Raw genomic sequence first — 17363 nt, 5'->3', positions numbered from 1 at the left:
GGAGGGTGATTTCCAACACCTTCCAGGTGATGTTACTGCTGCCGGTCCATGGGCCACATTAGACAGAGAGGCCGGGGCGTACTGGCTCCCGAACCTTTCTGCACACTGCAGTCGCCTGGGAGTTTTTAAACCTCGGTGTATGGGTCCTGCTGCCAGAGATTCTGATCCAAGTGGCCCAAGGTAATGACGGGACTTTGGGGCTTGAATGTGCTGACAAATTTGGGAACCAGTGCCTCTGAGCTGGAGACCAGTGTTCCTCTTTTGGACCCAAATATTTAATTTTAAAGTTATTTTTTAGGAATGGACATCAACTACTGCCCTTTTTTAGCTACTGTTTTATTTTATTTACAAACCAAATGAACTTAGACCCAAAGTATTCTGCCAACGTTTGCACAGATCTGAGATCAAGATCTGACGTCCTTCCTACCCTTCTTATTTTCCTTCTGTGGTTTCACATCACGCTATCTTTATCAATAGTGGGGTTTCCCCCTTTGAAATTACAGTGATGCCAGTGTGACATTCCTCTGTCCAAATAGGCCACACGGGGTGCCTGCCTGTGTTTGGCGCGGGGCCACGTCTGCAGGTTATTGGGAGCTGTACTGGCAGAGCTGTTTCCTTGGCCCTCCCTGGCTTGTCCGTGCAGCCCTAAGCCCCGGGGAAGTCAGTCAGGGCAACAGCGTGGCCTCGGCCCTGGGAAGAACTTCCTCAGAGTTTCTCCCATTCACACCCTTACCTCACCCTCTCTCAGAAAGACTCCACAAATGAACAAAAACAAAGACCCCACTTTTGTTGTTGTTATTTAGAGCAGTTTTAGGTTCAAGCAGGTATAAAGATTTCCCATGTTCCTCCTGCCTCCCCCCGGGCACAGCCTCCCCATGACCCAAGTCCTCCACAGAAGTGGTCCATTTGTTACAGTTGATGAGCCCACATTGACACATCATGGTCACCCCACGTCCATAGTTTATGTTAGGGTTCCCTCTTGCTGCTGTGCATACTGGGGGTTTGGACAAATGTGTAATGGCATGTACCCCCATTATGGCAGATACCCCATCTTTATCGTCCCTGGAGAATAACAGCAAATGCATCAGGCTGCCCGGCGAGGGGCTGTGAGAACTCTGTGTGCACTTGGGAGAGGGGTGACTGGTGTTTTCCGCGCATTATCTTATTTAATCCCCCCAACAAGCTGTGAGGCAGCTGGGATGGGCCCATTTCACAGACGAGGACACTGAAGTCTAGAAAGGTTGAGTGACTGATAGTCTTCCCTGGGAGGTGGCAGGGCTGGGATTGACCCTGATGGCTGAGACCCAGAGCCCATATCTTCCCAGAAAACCAAGCCTGTGTGCAGTGTCCCACCCTCTTGGGCAGCTCTGCCTCCTCCTTGTTATCTCCGAGCCTGTACCACCACCGGAGGGGAGGAGGCTGCCCTTCACTCTGTGTTTCTTGAAATGTTTTGCTCTTAGTAGGTGACGAAGGTGCATTTGACTTGATGGGTATTTCCAAAAAGCTCTGGGAGCCAGTGGAACTCCCAGCGGGAGTCAGAGCAAGCTCAGCCTTTTAAGGTCTCTTCAACAATCCTGATTTTATAGGTGCACGGTGGGCTTAGTCCCCACCCACAGCCCTGACAGGTGTGGTTGGGTAGATGTCACGAGGAGACGTGTATGGCACAAGAAATGAAAGGTATTGATGAAAAAGTGCCAATTTGAAGTTAGCTCAGACAATTACAAGTTTATTTCTAGTTTATCATTATTACATGGTAGAAATTAACTTAGACCCAAAGAATTCTGCCAGCGTTTGCACAAATATCAAATCAATGAAACTCCATTAACATAGTCCCAAACTGACTTCTTCAGTCCTTATATACATTTACATAGTTGCAGTTTGTATATGCTTGAAGTTTTGTGTTCTGATTTTTTAATAAATATATTTTTATTGATTTCATAGAGGAAGGGAAAGGGAGAGGGAGAGAAACATCAATGATGAGTGAGAATCATTGATCCCCTTCCTCCTGCATGCCCCCAACTGGAGATGGAGCCCATACCCCAGGCAAGTGCCCAGAAAGGGAATCGAACTGTGACCTCCTGGTTCATAGGTCAGTGCTCAACCACTGAGCCACACCTGCTGGGCTGATTTCTTTTACTTAACACAGTTTAGTTTGCACATTTCTATTCTTCACATGGTTCATACACATGCATTTTACTATCAACTTAATCAGTTTTCTACCCTTGCCACTTGAGTTGTTGCCAGTTTTTCTTTTTTCAAGAATTCAATATTTAAAGTTTTTAGCATTTACAGTACTTAGTATTTAATGCATTGAATAAATGATCATAGTATATTTTTTGGGGGTGGGGTCACTGTTTTAAAGGATACAAGAAGATAAAAATAGTGCTCAATATATAATTGCTTCATAGTTTTCCATAAAATGGTTATAATATGAAAATTATCAACGAGTGTTTCAACAAAGTTAGGATTTTTTTCATTTTTTAAAGTCATTTTTATTTATTCTTTGTCAGTAGGTGAACAATTAAATGAAGTTACTTAATGTCGTATTTCTGTAATCTCATATTTTTGAGTAGGAACAACTGCTATTGCTGAAAATGCTTTCCTAAAATAGTCCACTTTGAGAAGGGTGTTACATTGAAGAGATATGACCTGAGGGATGAATTAGGAAGATTTTTCTGGCATTAAGGGATGACGTGGAGAATATACTGAGATAAAAATAGAAAAGGCAAAGAAAAGAGAAACAAGATATCAGTTTGCTGGGCATTAGAGAATCAGAAAGAAATGGTGGTCAAAGTGAAACTGAGGTAAATCCTGGAAGGTCGGGAAAGTTTAAAACAAATGCTGAAAGGGAGAGAGTAGCTGCAGGAACTGAGTGTTTGGGTCGTGGGGTTCTGCTCTGCCCACAGGACGGGATCATCAAAGGGTCTCTAAAGGGGACAGACAGTGATGAAATAGGGATAAACATGTTTTCAATGAAGAATTCTAATCCTACATCCAGAAACACATTCTTATTGTGCATTTACTTACTGTGGTTAAGCTGAATGAAAAATGAAGTATGACATATTGTTCCTTTTTCTCCTCAGAAGGTGGATTTTTCCTTCAACCAAATTTCTAAAATGGCTGATTTGTCGGCATACCAGGCTCTCACTAAACTAATTCTGGACAGTATCCTTTGCTAAGTAAAGGGGAAAATTTGGTTAATAGATTCATTGATGAGCACGTGCCCGATGGCATGAAACAGTACCAGATAAGCAGTTTACTAAATAATGAAGGACTGATCATCACAAAATGTGAAAGATGTTTTATTTACAAAGGATTAAGGCTGCAAGTCAAAGCTTGCCAAGAGCATTTTCTACCTGAAAAGTTAAGTTCTGATTAATGGAGGCTTATTTTTAATGCAGGAACCCGATAAGAAGTTCCGTTTTAATTGACTCCCTTTCAAATTTACTTAAACTTGCACCCTATTTCATATAAATTCAGTATCTGAAAATCCTGATACGGCCCTCTGGAAAATTAGTGACTATTTCACAAAAGAATTCCTACTAAGCTTCCTTTAAATAGCAAGCTTCTCTGGTGTATTTTAAATGTGCTTTCATGAAAAAAGAACAACTTTTGATTTGCGACCAAGTTCAGGAACAGGTCTAGTGCATGGCTCGGGCTCCACGCAGGTGGAGCACCTTCGCTAAAGCACATGCTCCAGCCGGAGCCGCAGGGGGTCACTGGGGACCTGTGAGTTTAATGAGCTTGAGCCTCCTCTTCCCACCAGAGGCTGCTGTCCTCTGGGTGACCAGGGAGCAGCCAGTCTCCTCTCAGTAAGTATCTGCCTGCCCCCTGAGGATTCTCAGGGCAGAGTGGAGAGTGAATGGACTGCCCCTGGGCACCTTGTTCCAGGATGTCAGGATGTCGCAGCGGCTAGAACACATAGAACACATTACGCTTGTGATGAGGCCGAGAGGTGGGGAGAATGGAAGGGATGCTTCCTTAAAGACATATTTTGTAGGATAAACCTTTCTTCACCTTTGATGGCACGCTTTGAGCATATATCGTGATGGATAGGAAATCTTTCATTTTGTTTTCTGAAATATATCTACATGTAATTTTCTCAACTTTAGAAGGAATGGTTATGTAGTAGTAAAGAAAATTTATAATCACTTAGGAGATGAAGAAAATGTTACTGAAAAACGAGATTCATTTCAAATTATTTTTTTAGTCTTACTTTTAATGTATTTTCCCAAAATATGTTAAAGAAAAGATTATTTTAAGGAATTGTGAGAATTTAGGTTAAATGATTTGGATATTTTCTCCCTCCCTTCCCTCAATTCTGCCATTCTCTTTTCCATACCCCCTTCCTTTTCCCTTCTCTTTTTCCTTTCCTTTCTTTTCCAAAACAACACACACAATAACCTTTGAAATAGGATATCATCACAGGTGTGTGAGTCAATAACCAGCTAGAGATCTGCTGGATATGTGGCATTTATTGAGTATCATTGTATAAGGTCTATGCCACAATCCATTTTTAGCTACCAACCTGATGTCAAACACTACCAGAATTCTTGAATAATTACCATTCCATGTCAGATGCAGTTGAAGCTTGCTTTGGCATACCATTTCACGCCGTGGTCGGAAAACTGTGGCTCGGGAGCCACCTGCGGCTCTTTGGCCCCTTGAGTGTGGCTCTTCCTAAGCCTTAGGAGTACCCTAATTAAGTTAATAACAATGTACCTACCTATATAGTTTAAGCTTAAAAAATTTGGCTCTCAAAAGAAATTTCAGTCGTTGTACTGTTGATATTTGGCTCTGTTGACTAATGAGTTTGCCGACCACTGCCCTGGATGGTTTGCTGAACACATTGCTGGCCCCCTCCTCAGAGCTTCTTTCTGAGTAGGTCTGGGGTGGCCCCTGAGATCACGTTTCTAAAGTTCCCAGGTCATGCCGGCATTGCTGGTCTGAAACAGTACTCTGAGAAGCTCAACTCTAAACTAGCCCACTCTCTCTATTCTGCCTTGCAAGGCATGATTTCCTAATCTGATGGCTGCAGAAATCTGACTGCTGTCATTTTTATGCTTTTTATATTTGTTCGAGCTTTCCTTAGTGGGCATATATGACTTTTCTAGTTGCGGGGGCAACCAATTTCATACTCATAAGCAACCTAAAAAAGAGATCCTTTAACTTTATTTTCTTTAAAATAAAGTTAAATAAAAGTGTAATTAGCAATATAACAAACAAAACAATTATTTAAAAACAACTGAGTTAATAAAGCTAGTACTACTGATAATGTAATCCTGGTAGATTATATTAATACCTCAGAATGAATTAACTATAAGATAACAACTTTGTAGTTTATTTTATCATGCTGTTTTATCCTTTCAGACGTGGATAATTGGTGATTAATTGATAATCATTTTAAATTGCAAGATGATAAACTCTGCCAAGTGTACATAAATTTATTATTCTTGAGAAGGGAGCAGTTTATTCTTTACCTATAAATCTTGACTGGCTGTGCATTGTAATTTACAATTATAGGATTACGAAATTTAAAAATGATTCATTGAATTTTAAAATCAAGACAGGATTTTAGAAACCATCCAGTACTAACCGTTATTTTATGGAGGAGGCACCCACAACTCAGGGAGATTCGGCGAACTGTCCAAGATTATTTGGAAAATGGTTGAACTGACAGTAGTCTTCTGAATTCCATTGTTTTGCCCATGTTGCATCTCATTGAGTAATTACTCCTGTTATCACCTCTCCATTCACAGTGTGTGCGTGTTTCATTGCTTAGAGAGTGCCACTCCCATGGGAAGAACGTTTTGCCCTGGCAAGGTGATCTAGGCCTCTCAGGGCTGGTTTTGCTTAAAGCCATCACTGCGGCTCTCCCCACTGAGAGGAGTGTGATGGATTTCCGTATGTCTAGTAACGGTTTTCTACCCACTCAGACCATATATTTTGGTCACAGACACATGAATAAGAGCGAATACTGACTAGTGAGTAATTCATGTCAAGCGCTGGGAACTGCTGACAGCATCGCCAAAATGTGAAATAAATGGCTGGGCTTTCCCTGCTGCGAGGTTCTGCCTGTGCACCCTGGTTCTTCCGCTCCGTTTCCTCCGGGATCTAACATTCCGCTGCCAAAGACTTATTCACAGAATGAAGCGCTTCTGTGATAATTCAGGGTTCTGTGAGTCTTTCTCCTGACTGTGGCCTTTTAAAATGAAAATACACCTAAGAGGATTACCCAGTAAGCTAACTCATTATAATAGTTTAGTGACTTACCAATGATACTTCTTCTTACCCAAAAGTTCCAAAACCTATGAAAGAATAATGTTAGAAGAAGGGCAGGTAATACTTTATAAAGGTTCCTAAAATAAGAAACTGGGCAATTGGGGAGATAAAGGAATTTCTGAAAGCAGGCTGTGAACTCGGCGCTGCATGGACCACATGGACTGTTGGACCAGCCTGCACATGGACCGTTATCATTGCTGGCGGTCACACACGAGGTGACTGTGGGGTCCCTGGGCAGGAAAGCTGCTGAGCCACTGTAAAAACATGCTTCTTCCTGCCCGGCTGGTGTGGCTCAGTGATTGAGCATCAACTCATGTACTAAGAGGTCCCTGGTTTGATTCCAGGTCAGGGCACATACCTGGCTTGCAGGTTCAATCCCCAGTAAAGGGCGTGCAGGAGGCAGCCAATCCATGCCTCTCTCATTGATGTTTCTACCACTCTATCTCTTTCCCTTCCTCTCTCTCTAAAGTCAATACTAGTAAAAATATATATTTTTAAAATGCCCCTTACCCACAAACCTTGTTAATTTATAGTGCCTGAAATTCCTGGAAATGTAAAGGAAAATGAAGAGTGGGGACTGTTTTTCTGAAATGAACATATTTCTCGATAGAATTGTTCCGTCAGTTCTTCACCCTCGGCCCCAGTGCTGTGAGTGAGGGTGGCGGCCGCAGAGCCCAGGGTTACCACTGCAGTGATGCACCCGCATTGCTCCTCTCCTTGGCCCTGGAAATACTGATTTCATGCAGCAAGCCTTGCCGCTCTAGTCAGCTCGTCAGCTGGAGGCACCCAGGGAACTGTGCTCAGGCTCTAGTGTCTTGGAAAATTACTGTGTACACAGTAAACAAGCTTTCCTTTTCAATTCCCATGGTCTCTTCCTAGTTTCAGGATTCCTGTTTGCTAGTGTTCTCATCCTCGCCTGCTTCCCAAGGGAATGCGTCCTGGCTCAGCCACCCACAAGCATGTGTTGTATGTACCCTTTGTGGTAATTTAGAGTTTCTTCATTTTGGTGGGAGCACAGCTACCAGGACACTAGTGCTCCTGAAATAGGCCCGAAGGACTGTTGCTCCCTCTGCTAAACCGAGACAGATGGGCATCTGAAGGTTTTCTTGCCCAAGATTGCCTACTCCAAAGATGCTGTATTTCACCTGGCTGTGTGAGAGTTTAATTTCCCATCTCCTACATTTCACACCCTTTGTTACAATCCTTATCTGCAAAGCTCTGGTCTTGGTTTAGTAATAGAAGGATTAGTTAAGGAGCTAAAGAAAATGGGAGCGGAAAGGAGCGTAGCCACAGCGTCGGGGAGCTTTGAGGTCTCTGTGCAGAGCTATTCTGGCAGGAAGCTGATGCAAGGAGGTTTGAAAATGCATAGTGACGACAAGCAGAACTGTGTTTCCACCCAACAATTGAATTTGAATGAAACCAGTGAAGAAAATCTAGGAATTTCTGGTTCATCTGGCAACATTTTCTCACCATTGCTTCTAGTTTCCTAATTTCCCTTTCTGCAGCCTAGTTTTTTTCGGAATCAGTCCTGGCCTTGAATCTTCCATTCGTGCTGTTGGCCGAGTGGTGGAGGATGGGATTCCTTGGCCTCACGTGCTCTGTGCTCCTAATTCAGGAAGGATAACATGCCTTACAACTGTTAAGTGTTTTACGGTTTGTGCAACTCATTCACACCCAGTTTCTAGTTTTTTCTGATGATCTAACTTTTGGGCTTCGGGGCAATCTGGCCTTATCTTCACGTTGCAAATGAAACATCTGAGCGGAAAGAAGTCACATAACTCAAGTAGTAGAGTTACCATCACTACAAAATATTATGAGGCAAAATACATGTCCTTGTGATGCTTACAAACCCTTCCCATCCCTTTAAAAAATTAATTCCATGATTGTTGATTCTGTGACTCATGGAAGGAGGTCGCTGGGGGGTAGAAATTGAACAGAAAAGGCTTCAAGGAAGCGGTGGTTTGTCTAGAGTGGATGCCAAGAAGGAATTGCTGTGACGTATTTACTGCCACGTCACCTCTAAAGTGGCTGCATCTTAAGAACCCTCTCACTCAGTACTATGAAAGTATCTGTTCTTTAGAACCTTTACACCCTTTAATCCTTTCAGATGTTTGCTACGCTGGTGGGTGAAGAATGGCATCTTGTCTTAATTTGTATTCTCTGACTACAGGTGAAGTGTCTTTTCACATGTTTATTAGCCACTTAGATTTGCTCTTCTGAAAACTACCTGGGAATAGCCTGAACATACTCTTCGTTTTCAATCGGGTTGTTTTCTCCTTTTTCTCTATTAGTTTGTGGCGTTTCTTTATGTACTCTAGATAGTAATCCTTTGCCTATTCTAGATGTTGTGAATATGTTCTTCCAAACTATCATTTGTACTTACTTATGCAATTAAAAAATAATAAAAAAGAAATAAGAAAATAAGGTTATCTATCAAAAAAAATACTTAAGATGTTGGTTGAATATGAATGTTTAAAAAAAGGAAAAACTAAAGTGGGATTTGACACTGAGCCTGAAGAACAGGCAGGGTTTAGAAAGGAGCTGGAAAGCAGTATGAAGAAACAATAACATGGCCAAGCAGAAAAGTTATTGGTACCTCCCAGACCCATTGAGAATGTTCACTGGCAGAAGTGGAGAATTCTCATTGGATTATAATGGGGATGAAATTGACTAACTGGTTTGCTTAAAGGGAAGAGCCCTAAATGCTGAGTGAGGAATTTGGGATTAATCCTATGAGAATTTTTTAATTGAAGTGTAATACCCAGCCAATATTTTGAAAAAAATTAACCTGACTACAGTGTGTGAAGTGAGTTGGAGACAGGATGTTGGAGGTACCCATTAGTGCTAAAGCTTAATTAAGTTGGCCGAGGAATGAATGAAAAGGAAAGGAATAATTAAAGAGATGTTTTAAAGTAAAAAAAAAAAAAAGGCTAGGTTTGGTGATGGATTGCATGCCCTGAAGATTACAAGTGGTTGAGAAAATGGTGATGTCTTAGGCTACTTTCAGGGGAAAACTGAACTTTAGTGGGGAAATGGTATCAAATCCAGAAATTTGCCAAAGAGATTGAAGATAGAAAGAGGCGACTTTGAGTTGATGGTTTTAGGTGCCTACACGGATGGGACACAGAAGATAGGTTAAAATTTTAGCAATGAATAGAAACTTAGTCAATGGATGAGGAAATGAAGGCAGAGTTTTGGCTTTGTTTATTTTAAAGGGAGAAGAGAAAGGGCTGTTTCTCTCTATACCAGGACATTGGCTTTTTCTTACCGCTCATTGGCTGCAGAGGCCATTCACTTCCCAGGCTGTGACCCTGGTTTTGATGATGAGAAAGCTTGGCACATGTTGCCTCTCTAGGGCAGTTCAGTTCAGAAGTACAGCCTGTGGGAAGCACTTGAGTTTCTCAGAGACCTGTGAGGGAGGGAGCGCACACCAAGGAAGGGGGCAGCCGGGAGCCTCTCTGCACTTCCTTTCCTCGCCCACGAAGTGAGTCACATGTGAATGCAAATGTGACTGTTTCATTTTCACCCTCGCTGGGTGGCTCCGTTGGTTGGAGGGTGGTCCCGTACACCAAGGGGTGACAGGTTGGAGTGCCAGTCAGGGCACATACCTCAGTTTCAGGCTTGATCCCCGGTCAGGGGAACATATGGGAGGCAACCGATTGATGTTTCTCACCTCATGTTTCTCTCTCTCTCTCAACATCCTCGCACCAGGATTTTTTAAAAAGTTAATTTTAAGTTGTGCTGGTATTAACTTCTATGTGAAAAATATGTTTCAAAAATATGTTCATGCTACATTGACATATAATACTGCTCTGTTTTTGCTATTGCCTGATTTACCAGTGGTTCTTGTTTTCTCTAAAATGTTTTGAACAACATTTTCCTTAAACACAGTCATGGTATATAGGCAACGCGATAGAAGAAATCAGAGGGTTAGAGCTGTGCAGCAGCCTGACTCACCTCAGCTTGGCCAAGAACAAGATCACAACGATCAGCGGCCTGGGCGAGCTGCCCATCAAAATCCTCTGTCTGGTGAGTCTGACAACATTGGGAGCACTGGTTAACGTTTTAGGAAAGGCATGACTTAGAATTGTTTAGGAATTTTCAGCTTTAGAAAGAGAGAATTCCTTAATGGTATGTTATTTTCTTCAGTTTTGTTTATTCTTTGCGCTGTGTGTGTGTGTGTGTGTGTGTGTGTGTGTGTGTGTGTGTGTGTGTGTGTGTGTGTGTGTGTGTGTGTGTGTGTGTGTGTGTGTGTGTGTGTGTGTGTGTGTGTGTGTGTGTGTGTGTGTGTGTGTGTGTGTGTGTGATATATCAATATTTCAGGCTAAAGAAAAATGATTTTCTAATTTGGTATCCAAATTCAATTTTTTTCAAAAGATTGATTTTTTTTGCATTGAGAAAGGCATACTTTTAACAATTATTTAAAAATATATTTTATAATGTCTTATTGGTAAAGGAAAATTTAAGCTTACTTAAGCATTATATTTATTGATGTTAACACTCTTGCTTTCAAATGAACCACAAGATGTTTTCTGGGCACTGAAGTTTTGCTGTCTTTTTGTATTAATATATGCTGGTCTCCCCTTCTAACAACCAGAATTAGTACTGAGAATAGATGAACAGTTCCAATCAGAGAGTAGAAACTTGGCTATCTTTCCCATAGAGAGCACTCTTCCTTAGCTATAGAACATGCTATGTGACTATGACTCAATGAAAAGGTAATTTACAAAAAATTGGGAGGATCATAATAGTCCCAAATACACAGTATTTTTGAAAGAACAGCATTGCTCACTAATTTGGGGGCTGATAATATAGTTTCAGAATTATCCAGGATTTTTTCTTCTTCCTTCCTTCCTCCCTCCTACTTCTTAACCTTGGATGGCTTTGCTATTCTTTATTATACCTGTCACAAGGTGGGCCTGGAGGATGTTAAGCCATGAGGCTGGTAGCTTATTAAATTCCTATGTGAACTTTCCCACGGGAGTGTTGAACTGTTGTTTGAAATGACATGTTTGGTTGTCTGCAGAATTTTGACATATACAATATACTATCCCTGTCTTATGTAACCACCGAGAGCTGATGGATGGCCGTGTGTTAATTTTCTCCCCTAGCTTGGGGATGAAGTGTGTTTTTAAGACCCTTCACTCCTTACAGTGAGTCAGGGGAGGATGAAGTACTGATTCTGAGTACTGAGGATGGGAATGAGGCATGGGGAGGTTTAATCATTTCCCTGAGGTTTCATGGTTCCTGCCCACAAATGCATATTAGCCAAACATAACTGAAAATGAACTTGATAAGTTGGATTGCAAATTTCAGAATTATAAGAAAAGTCACATTTTAAAGTTGTAACAATTTAAAGGATTATTGGCAGCATGTACTGTTCTGTTTGTAGCTTATCCTTTCTTTACATCTTTTCTGTATTGGCATTCCCATTAACTTTAAGTGGAGCAATAGAAGGAGATCTGGGGGTGTGCTTAAGGGAACAAGAATTGAATTCATTATTAAGAATAACAACACATAGCACTTTCGTCCTTAAGAGTTTGTTTCAATAACTAAATAAGTAATCCATGCTGACAATTTTGTGCCATCTTTAATTTTCCTTAAAGTTTTTGAGAATAGGAAGGTTTTCTTTTCCATATGTTAATAAAATACATGAAGTGAAATGTTACACATTTGTTTCAACAGTTTTTAATGCTTTCATTTTTTAAGCTGTGGAGTAAGAAAATCAATTGCTTTATTACTGAAAATAATTTCTTTACAATTTAGAGAAAAAAGGACAATTCAGTATACACGCCAATAGCTGTCTACCATCAACGTTTGTGATAAATGTAAGGGGGAAATGTGGTTCACTTGTGGGCTGTTGTGGTAGCCACCTCCCTTAGCAAATCAGGACAATGCATTTCAAATTTTAAATTTATTTTGTCTTAGTAAGAACCATTTGTTGTTTCCCTTCCACATGGGGAGATGAGTATTTCTCATTTCATTTATTTAAGGAAATGGCTTCTCTCTGAAGGCTCCCTTTACCCTGTTAGTCATGACACAACAAGCAAGAGCTACTTGTGCAGAAACTGGATGTCCACTGTGCCCTCAGCACTTGGATAATGGGTTGGACTGGATGAGTTTCAACTCAGAAATTGTGTGATTCTGATATTTCTCAGCTCTGCTTCCTTTTATGACCACAGGCTATCTAATTGAACTTCTCTAGGCCTCATTCTACTCTTTTCATTATTGTTGTTGTTAATCTTCACCTGAGGATATTTTTTCCATTGCTTTTCAGACAGAGTGGAAGGGGGAGAGAGAGAAACATCGATGAGAGGGAGACACATCGACTGGTTGCCACACACGCCCCAACCCAGGGTGGGGAGTGAACCTGCAAACCAGGTATGTGCCCTCGACAGGGAATCCAATCTGAGACCCTTCAGTGTCTGGGGCCGATGCTCTAACCGCTGAGAACACTGTCCAAGGCTCATTATTCTTGTATCTACCACTTTGAAAGCCATCAGAGATGCTGTAAAGAATTATACAGGCTGCCCTGGCCAGCTTGGCTCAGTGGATAGAGCGTCAGCCTGCGGAATGAAGGGTTCCAGGTTCGATTCCGGCCAAGGGCACATTCCTGGGTTTCGGGCTAGATCCCCAGTAGGGGGTGTGCAGGAGGCAGCCGATCAATGATTCTCTCTCATTATTGATGTTTCTATCTCTCTCTCCTTCTCCCTTCCTCTCTGAAATCAATAAAAAAAATATTTAAAAAAAAGAATTATACAGGCTATCTTCCACATCTACAGCACTTCAAGGTTCTTTGCAAAGAAGTATAGGGTATATAAACTTGATATGTGGGCATATTTTAAATAGGATATTGAAGTCTTATTTCAATAAGTTAAATTAATATGAACATCATGTTAAGTTTAATATCACTTTTTCTTTTCTATTATACTTGTTGAACATTTTTGAATTCTGCACAGTAGGAAACGACTTAATTTAGGCAAATGGGGTTATTAGTATTTTTTCCTTCTTCTAATAGAATTTTTCAACATATATAAGAATAAAGGAAATGGTTTAATGAGACCCCAAGCTTTATAGATCATCAACATTCTATTAACATGTTTTAAAGAACCATAAATTATACTAATGAACACAAATCTTGCTCGTTATTGAAGTGAAATCTTAAGAAAAATAGGATTAAAATGAGTTCTTGCTATTAAATATCTCAGAAAAAATATTATAGAGGAAGAGAATATTATGATTTAATACTTTTTATCCTCACCTGAGGATGCATTTATTAATTTGAGAGAGAGAGAAATATTGATGTGAGAGAAACATCAATTGATTGCCTCTCATATACACCCCAACAGGGAATTGAACCTGAATACTTTTGGTATATGGGATGATACTCCAACCAACTGATCCACCTGGCCAGGGCCATAATTTCATTTTTTAGTTTCTAAGTGTTTATTAAAAGTTTAAAGATGGGCATAACAGCATTAATTGAAACCTCAAAATTGTCTTTAATATGATTCTCAATTTAAATTAAAAGTTACTTTTACTGTGCGTTTTACTATACCTCAACACTAAGGAACCATGGAGTTATGAGTATGTTGGAAAATGTAAAGAAAATTCAAATTAATTCTATCACCATAATTTGTGGTTAATGGGTACATGAGGATTGGGAAAGAACAATGTTTGAGTCTTGAATCTTTCTTTGTTTTATGCTCGTTGTCTGAGAAGATGTTCATGTGTGAATTATTGAAGAACTTACTTCAGTTTTCTATTGTTGCATAATAAGCCACCCCAAGTGTAGTGGCGTGGAGAAATTTTATTAGCTAACCATTGTGTTTACCAGCAATTCTACAGTCGGAGCTGGGGGCAGCTGGGCGGTTCTTCTGCTGGTCTTGCCTCACGCAGCTGGCAGATGGGCTGGGGTCTGGGCCCAGCTGGGATGCTGGAATGGCTGGATTTTCCTTCTGTATTTAATCTCAGGAGCCTCTCCATGTGACTTCTCCTTCCCCATGGGACCTCTCCACAAATTCTCTCCAATAGAGTAGCTAGTGTTACATTGCACCGCAGGGCTCTAAGACACCACAGGGGAAGCTGCCAGGCCTTCTTAATCCTTAGACTTGGAACTGGCCTGCTTCTGCCATATCCTTTGATTAGGACAAGGCATAAGTCCAGCCCAGATATGTGAGGCAGGAACCTCACAAGAGCACAAGTAACCGAAGGCTTGTGTCAGACTGCCAGAGCCCTCACGCTATGAAGGGAGTGCATTTAGAATACTGCTGAAAACAAAGTGTATGTGGAAATTACAATATTCAAGTGATTTATTGTGATGCTGATGAAAGAACTGCATAAATTTTATTTCTAAAGATAAACATGGAGTTATGCTGTCATTAGGCTTTAGGTTATGCAATGTAAAATGCTGCCCTACTGATTTGAATATTCATCTTGCTTTAACTTTAGTGAAAATATTATGTTCTGCCCACTGGTATGGTTCAGTGGTTGAGTGATGAACCAGGAGATCGCAGTTCGATTCGAGGTCAGGGCACATGCCTGGGTTGCGGGCTTGATCCCCACTAGGGGGCAATCATGCAGAAGGCAGCCGATTGATGATTCTCATCTTTGATGTTTTTATCTCTACTTCTCTCTCCCTTTCTCTCTCTGAAATCAATAAAAACATATTTAAAAATTTTAAAAAAATATTATCTTCTGGGTCTTCCAGCTGAGAAATTGAGATTTCTTTGTGGGCTGTGTGTACATGTGTTTAGGGAGGTGAGTGATGGAAATGGGAGGTGGGGCAGACAAGAGTGGCTTACTGATTTGAAGAGATTTGGGATAGTATTCAGAATGAAATCTTGTCATTACACCTTTTCCTTTAGAGGCCTTTAAGACATTGAGTGTCTTTTAACCATTTTAGAGCCATAACCTGCTTGAGAAGATCATGGGTTTGGACCGGTTAAGAGCCCTAAAGATTGTGGACCTGTCCCACAATCAGATCAAGAGCCTCCAAGGCTTAGAGAACCACGACTTCCTGGAAGTGATCAACCTGGAGGACAATAAGGTAAGGTCGTGCTTCCCACGTATTGGCTTCCGTGTCGACATTAAGAAGACACAGTAGGACCTGTTATTGGTTGCTCAAGGGCTGTCACCTTAAATGCCAGCTCAGAAATGTCATTCTAGAAAACCTCCTGGAACAGTAGTTGAGGGAGGACTTGAAATAAATAAATAAATACTTAGAATTCTTAATTTTTGAAAACTTGATGATCCCTTATTACATGGTTTTAAAGGTTTCAACGACAACCAAGTGCACATGACCTTCTGAAGTAAATGTGTCCGCGTGAAAGTTTGTGTAGAAGGATGGCGCTAGGACTGCCTGAAAGTCAGCGCAGGGAAACTGTAGACAGAAGAATAGCCGCAGGCTGGTGCGGCCCACACCTGCCCTTGAAAGAAAAGAGGCTCGGGGGTGAACGCCTACTTCCCTTGGTACAACAGTATATGCTCCCAGCTGTATGAGTTGGGGATCGGACTTATTCAAATTTCTGTATCTGGCTTAATGTGCACATTATAGCACAAATTATACAAGTTGACTTTTACTCTTTTCTTTTAAATCCACACCTGAGGATGTTTTATAAAAAAAAACTGATGAGAGAGAGAGAGAGAGAGAGAGAGAAACAACAACAACATTGATCAGTTACCTCCAGTGCACTCCCCGACCAGGGATTGAACCTACAACCTTTTGGTGTATGGGATGATGCTCCAACCAACCGAGCCACCAGCCAAGGCAATTTTTATTCTTAATTATATTTTACTTTTAATAAATCAGTTGTACTTATGATCATGGTATATTAAGTTGGTACCTATAGTGATTTCTTATGCAGTAAAATCTACATTGTGATTTTATTCATATTGCATACTTCCATCACGTGTTTGGAAAAGATTTCATAAGGAAGTTGAATCCTTATTTCTTCTGAAAATGAAAGTTTGGCTGACCCTGAAGGAGACATTGGTCCTACTTGGGTTGAGTTGTGAGGCTATGAGACCTGTCTCTGTTCAGCTGTGATGATGCTCATCTGTGTCTGATGACTCTTTCTCCAATGAACTTCCATCTCTGTTAGGTTTTTATTTTTATTATTTTATTGCTTGTTTTGAGAGAGAGAGAGAGAAAGAGAGATTTGTTGTTCACTCATTTATGCATTCATCGATTGAATCCGAAACCTTGGCATATGGGGATGATGCTCTAACCAACTGAGCTACCTGGCTAGGGCATCTGTTAGGTTTTTAAAAATTAAGAAAAGGCGATCTTTAGGTCTGGGAAGAAGTAAATATTTAATTACAGACAGAACTGTTCATCCTCACTTTCACTTGATTTGTACGTTAAATTGTTTTGTCGATTTCTAAAGTTAATTCCAATGGACAACTTTTGCTCATTGTACCATGTGTCTTATGAAGCCAGCATCATCTCTCTTTCGTATGGTTTTAATACCTTTTTTATGAGGTTGCCATTAACATGATTCTCACGTATATACAGGGAATGTTGGAAAGATGGAATGCACTCATTTAATCCCAATTCAGTGTATTTCAGGATTCAGGAAAAGCAGCAATAGTAATACTAATAATAACAATTATAGTCATAAAATAACTGTGATATTCTTTGACTATAGCACAAGGCACTATTCTAAGCACTTTACATATATTTCACTTAATCCTTATTATATAACCCTATGATTATCGCTCCTGGGATGTAGAGAGGTTAAGTAACTTGTCTAAGGCTATTTACCTAGCAAATAACAGAGCCAAAATGTAAATGTACACTGGTTGCTTCCAGAGTCAGTGTTCTTAACCCTGCAGGATAGTACAGTAAATGAAACGCTAAGGGCCCCCTTTCAGGAAGGTGTATGGTGTAAATGTCCTAGAAGAGTGTTTTCTGATAAAAAAATATGTGTGTGCAACTTTAAATTTTCTAGTAGCCACAGTCAAGAGATAAAAAGAAACAGGTGAAATTAGCTTTAATAATATGTCTTATTTAGCTCAAAACATCCAAAATATTATAATTTCAACATGTAATCTATGTAAAAATTTATTGATGAGATATT

At 40.6% G+C, this 17363-nt stretch overlaps 1 protein-coding gene across 1 annotated transcript in view; it reads left to right on the top strand.

Moving 5' to 3' along the window:
* Positions 1-17363, top strand: part of LRGUK (leucine-rich repeats and guanylate kinase domain containing) — a gene marked incomplete at its 5' end in the record, with an annotated part of 101588 nt that overhangs the window by 4195 nt on the left and 80030 nt on the right. The window contains 3 exons of the mRNA XM_005864116.2: positions 3084-3165; positions 10187-10311; positions 15188-15331. Coding sequence (XP_005864178.1) covers positions 3084-3165; positions 10187-10311; positions 15188-15331 — 351 coding nt within the window. The remainder of the gene's footprint in view (positions 1-3083; positions 3166-10186; positions 10312-15187; positions 15332-17363) is intronic.

The sequence above is a fragment of the Myotis brandtii genome, unplaced genomic scaffold (genome assembly GCF_000412655.1).
Source record: "Myotis brandtii unplaced genomic scaffold, ASM41265v1 scaffold1858, whole genome shotgun sequence".
Lineage (NCBI taxonomy): Eukaryota > Metazoa > Chordata > Mammalia > Chiroptera > Vespertilionidae > Myotis > Myotis brandtii.
The sequence above is the reverse complement of the archived record's forward strand: the minus strand, read 5'-3'. Positions and strand labels throughout refer to the sequence as shown.